Raw genomic sequence first — 8,307 nt, 5'->3', positions numbered from 1 at the left:
CGACGGGGAAAGGGGGGAGATGGGATAGAGCCACTTGTCAATTGGTTCTTGTTCACAAAAGCACTAATCAAAAATTTGCTCCAGGGGCTTGCAACGTAGTACAATATATTACCTTACTGGGAGAATGCAAGTTTTCAGTACAAAGGACTTAACATTTCTTACATACTGCTTGACTAAAATCTTTACAAAAATTGACTATATTCTATACAAGAAACACTTAACAAGGGTAAAAGGAGAAACAGAATCCGTTAGTCGCCTCTTACGACATGCTGGGGAGCATCGGGTAAATTCTTCCCCCTAACCCGCGGGGGGTACTGTAACACATATATTCCTGGAAAACTAGTTGAATGAAACAATAACACCACTACCATTGCAAACACGCAAGACCATCATTTCTTTGTCACGGCCATTACTACTACTACTACTATCCAACTACTACTACTTCTACTACTACAGTGGCGAGTATTACTACTGCTACAACGACGCATCTGCAATCTCAACATAAATAAACTGACAGAAACAAGATTCATTGAAATGTCTGCAGTACTGTTGCAGAATGATTATTTTTAACGTCGGATATTTTCACAGTGGGCTGTAGTTTATGTTCTGGCAAATTGTTGTAGTGTACAGCAGGAACTGTCCACACACAGCAAACATATCTCTATTGATGGGTGAGATTAACGCAAAATATCATAAAAGCTGCTCTTCGTTTTTTTTTATGGCAGCATTTCTGCGTCATTAAACATTTCATCAAATAGAAAGCTTGAGTCAGCGTTTGCCAGGCAGTGTTAGCAGATGATATTGATAAAGTTGTTGGCGTTTCTACTCCCCACTCACTTGAATACTCACACACTCGCGTATGAACATGCATGCATGTAAATATGCGCGCGTGTGCACAGATTTGCGATGAAAGACAAACTTTCAGAGAGACAGACTGACTGAAAAACAGCAGAAAAACAAAAAGAAAAAAACCGCAAATCGCCAGCCAGCCAAGAAGACAGCCAGCCAGCCAGCCAGCCACACACACACACACACAAACACACACACACACACACACACAATCCCTCTCCCACCCTTTCCATCGTCTTCATAAAACCCTATACTCCCCCTCCCTCCTCCTCCCATCCGCACACCCTCTCCCCCTCCCCCTTCCTCTACCCGTTTCAACATCAGAAAACATGGATGAGACTCCCGTCAAGCATTTGCGATCAGAATGCGCGATGTGTTTGTGTCATTAAATCAGCGGGCAACAATGCGCGGGGCGGGATGAATATTTCAGAGCTGAGAGTGCGCTCCCCACGGAAGTAACTCAGGTCCGGGGGCCATCCCCCCCGGGACCCCCCCCCCCCCCCCCCGTCTCAATAGCGGGTGTTGCTTTGTCCTTCGGGTTCGCGGCATCTCCCATTATCCTGCGCCCTTGTGATGAATTTTGCACCACATCATGTATACAAATGCGCTGTCGTGTTACCGCGTTGACTCGTCGGTGGCACTATTTATACACCGCTATTGTTGCTAGTTGCCCGGCTGCTCTTGACACTTTAATATATGGCCCTTTCTTCTTTTATTTTGTTTTATTTAATTCAGTCAAGTTCGTTGACTTGCGCACTGTTACATGTTCCGTTGTTCGCTCTCTTGATGGGATTTTTAAAGTGCTATTGTTGTCGTCGATGAAAATTAATGACAAGGTAACCTGGAAGGATGCGCTGACGTCAGCACTTTTTTTTTTTTTTACATGCGTGCGTGTGTGTGTCTGGTTCAAGGCCATAACAGGCAAGCTTTCAGTAATGGTTGATCCTGTCCCGCTTTTCGAAATGTCACTGATTAGAACAATTATCTTGCCACGACTGTCATGCGGTACTTGATGTATAGTCATCCCAAAGGCCAGAACTCGGATCGATTACTTTTGATGACGTCATATCCGGCTTTTTGTACAAGTTGAGGCGGCACTGTCACACTCTCATTTTTCAATCAAATTGATTAACATTTTGTAAAGCAATCGTCGACGAAGGCCGGACTTCGGTATTGCATTTCAGCTTGGTGGCTTAAAAATTAATTAATGACTTTGGTCATTAAAAATCTGAAAATTGTAATATTTTTTTTTTATATAAAACGATCCAAATTTACGTTCATCTTATTCTACATCATTTCCTGATTCCAAAAACATATAAATATGTTATATTTGGATTATAAACAAGCTCTGAAAATTAAAAATATAAAAATTATTATCAAAATAAAATTTCCGAAATCGATTTAAAAACAATTTCATCTTATTCCTTGTCGGTTCCTGATTCCAAAAACATATAGATATGATATGTTTGGATTAAAAACACGCTCAGAAAGTTAAAACGAAGAGAGGTACAGAAAAGCGTGCTATGCAGCACAGCGAAACCACTACCGCGCTGAACAGGCTCGTCAGTTTCAATCAATCAATCAATCAATGACGCTTATATCGCGCATATTCCGTGGGTACAGTTCTAGGCGCTCTGCAGTGATGCCGTGTGAGATGAAATTTTATACGGCCAGTAGATTGCAGCCATTTCGGCGCATATTTACCTTTCACGGCCTATTATTCCAAGTCACACGGGTATAGGTAGACAATTATTAACTGTGCCTAAGCAATTTTGCCAGGAAAGACCCTTTTGTCAATCGTGGGATCTTTAACGTGCACACCCAATGTAGAGTACACGGGGGGAGGGTTCGGACACCGAAGAGAGTCTGCACACAAAGTTGACTCTGAAATAAATTTCCGCCGAACCTGGGATCGAACTCACGCTGACAGCGGCCAACTGAAACTCCGTTTTGCACAAGCGGCGGACCACGGTCATTGTGACAAAATGCAGTGCGTTCAGTTTCATTCTGTGAGTTCCACAGCTTGACTAAATGTAGTAGGCTAATTTCGCCTTACGCGACTTGTTTTTTCTCTCAACGACAAACCAACCCACCAACCAATCAGTGCTATTTTCGCTGCAACAATTTCGCTCTGTCCCGCCTCGTTCCAGCCATATCCCTGTTTCGCCTAATTGAATTTGCCACAGACGCGAGCCAAAAGTAGTAAAACTTTCAAGAATGATTGAGTTGTGTGCAGGGGTCTCCGCAAAACGCAACAGAAGCGTTGTGAAGAGACCAGGGACGCTGAACAAAACGATTGGCTATTGACACTTGCTGTCAAACGCTTCAGCACCCCCCCCCCCCCCCAGCCCTACCCCACTTCCCCGAAAAATGAAAGAAACGCAAAAATATACGCGGGGTCAGCAGCACAGTTTTTGCTGATACTACGGAAGTTGTGCAGTGTGACGTCGGCAGCCGAAGACACGCTTTAAACTTCTTTCCTAATCGCCGAAAAGTTTGTCGTCATTTCGGTAGGTTTGCCGAACTTTTTTCCATGGTGACACGTACCAAGGAGTGCCTAAAACTTGCGAACATTTCAAAACTTGTATTTCCATTTTGGCGAATGTACGGCCGATGAAACTAAATCCTAGCAACATTTCTGGCAAAAATACGCGATTCTGGCAAAATGTGATCAAGATTCGGGTCTATCATCCTTGTCGTCGCAGTACTAGGTACAGTGAAGTCCGGATGTAGTGATAGCCCTCGGGACCAAATTTTTTTATCACTACATCCGGACTATCATTACACCAGGACGTCCGGTTATAGTGATATTTGTGTAGGTTTTATCACTACATCCGGTTATAGTGATATTTTTGTAGGTTTTATCACTACATTTGTTTGTTTGTTTGTTTGCTTAACGCCCAGCCGACCACGAAGGGCCATATCAGGGCGGTGCTGCTTTGACATATAACGTGCGCCACACACAAGACAGAAGTCGCAGCACAGGATTCATGTCTCACCCAGTCACATTATTCTGCCACCGGACCAACCAGTCCTAGCACTAACCACATAATGCCAGACGCCAGGCGGAGCAGCCACTAGATTGCCAATTTTAAAGTCTTAGGTATGACCCGGCCGGGGTTCGAACCCACGACCTTCCGATCACGGGGCGGACGCCTTTACCACTAGGCCAACCGTGCCGGTTTATCACTACATCCGGACGTCCGGTTATAGTGATATTTTTGTAGGTTTTATCACTACATCCGGACGTCCGGTTATAGTGATATTTTTGTAGGTTTTATTACTACATCCGGCCAATCGCTTGTAGTTGTAGTGATATCTTCAAAGATTGTATTGCTACATGCGGCGGCACATTTGGTAAACTAGCCTCAAGGCAGTAACAAGGTGATTTTGGAACCACTATTGATTTCGTTTTGTGACGTTTCTTCTGTCGTCTTTGTCAGGCTTGCAAATGTCCTGTGTTAACCTACCCCCGTCCTGGCAGTTCAACAGCCGGTGTGTGTGTGTGTGTGTGTGTGTGTGTGTGTGTGTGTGTGTGTGTGTGTGTGTGTGTGCGTGCGTGCGTGTGTGTGTGTGTGTTTTAGAGAGAGAGAGAGAGAGAGAGAGAGAGAGAGAGAGAGAGAGAGAGAGAGAGAGAGAGAGAGAGAGAGAGAGAGAGAGAGAGAAGGGCCACTTAGAAATAAGGGTTAAATGAAAAATTGTCAGATCAATTTTCCGCTTCAGGGTAAGCACAGTGCGTGGCTGGCTTTTGCTCGCCGTTTTGGTAAAGGGAGATTACTCTCGAACATTATCACTACAGCCGGACTTTAGCTTCCCCGGGACTTGACAATAGTATCACTACAAGCGGACTATCACTATATCCGGACTGAAAAATATCACTACAACCGGACTAAGTTAACAAAGAACATGAACAACTGGGACCGGGACCCAGAAATTCTATTACTACAGCCGGACTATCACTATATGGGTCTATCACTACAGCCGGACTTCACTGTATACAGTTTTATCTGTATGTAAAACAATGAAGTTACCGATGGGTAATCCACGCAATGGGACTTTATGTACGGCTTAAATAGTTGTATTTTACCCATGAGACTAAACCACAGGGCAGATGGCAAGATAAAATTTGGATCACAATCTTTAAATATTATGGAGTGTCGCTGTCCAAGTAGTACGCAAATAGCGGACATGTGTGTACATCGTGAAGAGTGCAGAAAGACACACATGCTTCACTTAAATGACTAACCAAGGATGCCAGAATTGATACAACCTGAAGTAAGGAGTTTCACAAAACGTTCGTGCAACAAAACCACATTATTGCCATTAGAGGCAAACGTTTTCGCTTCCTTATTTGTTCTCTTCAAATTTAAATAACTCTTTAGAGGAGCAGAGTATTTGCCCGAGCGAAGGGAGGTAAGCTCATCCGATCCTGGCCGAAAAGAATTGTTCTTGGTTTCACAACTCTCTTTATCGATCAGATGCAGGCAGTAATTCCCTTGTTGCGTGAATCCCGTGTCCGTGGGTTATGGACCTGCCACAATCGTTCAACTCAATCGTTCCTTTATTGCTCAGGAAAATTAGCGTGTCAGCTTGGACGTGCCAGGAACACACTGACACAGGCGTGTTGAAAGACCCAGAAACTCAAACACATGTGCAAGAGGACGGACGGACAAACAGACAGACAGACAGACAGACAGACAGACAAAAAGGCAGACAGACAAACAGACAGACAGAAAGACAAGACAGAGAGCGAAACATATTGATGACGGATTCGGAGAGGGAACGTTCGCAGAGATGCACCACTGGCAATTGGAAATTCGTTGCATCTGCTTTTGTTGGCTGCGTTTACATCTTTCTAATGTTTTCGTTTTTTACAACGGCTTTTCCAGAGACTCTATCATTATTTACTTGATTGCATTTGTCATGCATCGTGTGTTAATTTGCATACAGCGTTTATACGCTTTTCGGCTTGAATAAACTTGAGTATGATTATATTTCTTCTGGCTCGATTCATCCTTCCTTCATTTTTACATTTAGTCAAGTTTTGACTAAATGTTTTAACGTAGAGGGGGGAATCGAGACGAGGGTCGTGGTGTATGTGCGTGTGTGTGTGTGTGTGTGTGTGTGTGTGTGTGTGTGTGTGTGTGTGTGTGTGTGTGTGTGTGTGTGTGTAGAGCGATTCAGACTAAACTACTGGACCGATCTTTATGAAATTTGACATGAAAGTTCCTGGGTATGATATCCTCAAAACTGTTTTTCATTTTTTTGATAAATGTCTTTGATGACGTCATATCCGGCTTTTCGTGAAAGTTTAGGCGGCACTGTCACGCCCTCATTTTTCAACCAAACTGGTTGAAATTTTGGTCGGGTAATGTTCGACGAAGCTCGGACTTCGGTATTGCATTTCAGCGTGGTGGCTTAAAAATTAATTAATGACTTTGGTAATTAAAAATCTGAAAATTGTAAAAAAAAAATTTTTTTTTATCAAACGATCCACATTTACGTTTATCTTATTCTCCATCATTTGCTGATTCCAAAAACATATACATATGTTATATTCGGATTAAAAACAAGCTCTGAAAATTAAATATATAAAAATTATTATCAAAATTAAATTTTCCAAATCAATTTAAAAACACTTTCATCTTATTCCTTGTCGGTTCCTGATTCCAAACACATATAGATATGATATGTTTGGATTAAAAACACGCTCAGAAAGTTAAAACGAAGAGAGGTACAGAAAAGCGTGCTATCCTTCCCAGCGCAACTACTACCCCGCTCTTCTTGTCAATTTCACTGCCTATGCCGTGAGCGGTGGACTACGAGTATATGGTCTTGCTGCGTTGCATTGCGTTCAGTTTCATTCTGTGAGTTCGACAGCTACTTGACTAAATGTTGTATTTTCGCCTTACGCGACTTGTTATAATATTAGAGCCAAGGCAATCCCAGTGGCAACGTTGAATAATTATGACTCTTCTCTCGGTTCTCTTCTTTAGAAAAATAAACAAGTCGCGTAAGGCGAAATTACTACATTTAGTCAAGCTGTCGAACACACGGAATGAAACTGAACGCACTGTATTTTTTCACCAAGACAGTCGACTTCAGGAGAGAAAAGCCAGAACTTCAACCAATCACCATCAAGGGTCAGCCAGTTGAGACTGTTAAGTCGTATAAGTACCTGGGCATGGTAATTGATGATAAACTGGACTGGACTGAACACATCCGCGCTTGCTGCAAAAAGGGCAACCAGAGACTCTTCTTCCTCAGAAAACTGAAGAAATTCAGGGTGGACCCAAAAATCATGTCACTGTTCTTTCAGTCAGTAGTACAGAGCGTCACGCTATACAACATCGTATGCTTCCTTGGGAGCGCAAAGAAGACGGATGTTGATCAGCTGGGGAAAATTATCAGAACTGCTGAAAGAATCATCAAAGAAGAACTGCCAAGCATCAACTCCATCTACGAGAAGACAGCCATCAGAAAGCTTAATAAGATCCGGTCAGATCCATCTCACCCTCTCCATCCCGTCCTCACAGCTCAGACTCCAGCCCGATCAGCATCGAGGAGGTTGCGCTCCTTCAAGTGCCGCACTAACAGGTTCCTGGACTCCTACTTGCCCTCTGCTGTCAGGCTACTCAACGCCACGACCTGAAGCAGCCTGTGTGATTTGCCGCCAACTCCGCAGCGATGGGCACTTTGGTGCATGTGTGGGTGCGCGGATGTTGATCCGCTGGTGTGAGTGTGTGTGTGTGTGTGTATGCCTGTGTCTGTGTGAGCGTCTGTGTGTGTGTGTGTGTGTGTGTGTGTGTGTGTGTGTGTGTGTGTGTGTGTGCGCGTGTGTGCTTGTGTGTTGTGATCGTGTGACTGTGTGTATGTATGTGTTTGTGTACAAGTGTGTGTGCGGGTGCGTACGAGTTTGTAGAATGCTCTTGGTCTTGATACACGCGCATGTGTTATCTATCCATGACCTTTTAAATCATGCCTGTGTGCCATTATTACCCACTCAATCTGAATATATTTTATTGTTTTTAGTTAAACTGAGATAGAGAGAGATGGCGAGTGAGAGAGAGAGAGAGAGTGTGTGTGTGTGTGTGTGTGTGTGTGTGTGTGAGTGTGTGTGTGAGTGTGTGTGTGTGTGTGTGTGTGTGTCTGTGTGTCTGTGTGTGTGTCTGTAAGTGTGAGTGCTGCGAGAGACGCTCAGGATGTCTACATGCGTTTTAATGCAATTCTAATTCTAAGTTTACAGCAGATATGAAGCGGGCTAGAGTTATTAGTTTTAAGTGCAATCGTTTAATTCTTAATACATGTGATGTTTTTACATTTAGTCAAGTTATGACTAAATGTTTTAACATAGAGGGGGGAATCGAGACGAGGGTCGTGGTGTATGTGTGTGTGTGTGTGTGTGTGTGTGCGTGCGTGCGTGTAGAGCGATTCAGACCAAACTACTGGACCGATCTT

The 8,307-nt window shown here is 43.5% G+C and overlaps 1 protein-coding gene across 1 annotated transcript; it reads left to right on the top strand.

Annotated features, from left to right (window-relative positions):
• The first annotated feature begins 6,907 nt into the window (after positions 1-6,907).
• LOC138967770 (uncharacterized) lies at positions 6,908-7,501 on the top strand. The gene has a single exon (XM_070340425.1). It carries the CDS (start codon positions 6,908-6,910, stop codon positions 7,499-7,501), a length of 594 nt encoding a protein of 197 aa, XP_070196526.1.
• The last annotated feature ends 806 nt before the right edge of the window (positions 7,502-8,307 follow it).

This window comes from Littorina saxatilis, linkage group LG5 (assembly GCF_037325665.1).
Source record: "Littorina saxatilis isolate snail1 linkage group LG5, US_GU_Lsax_2.0, whole genome shotgun sequence".
Classification (NCBI taxonomy): domain Eukaryota; kingdom Metazoa; phylum Mollusca; class Gastropoda; order Littorinimorpha; family Littorinidae; genus Littorina; species Littorina saxatilis.
This window is presented reverse-complemented; position numbering and strand designations above follow the sequence as displayed.

What these genes read in the sequence shown, in the direction of transcription:
- LOC138967770 (XM_070340425.1), top strand. Translation starts at nt 6,908, where the DNA reads ATGAAACTGAACGCACTGTATTTTTTCACCAAGACAGTCGACTTCAGG.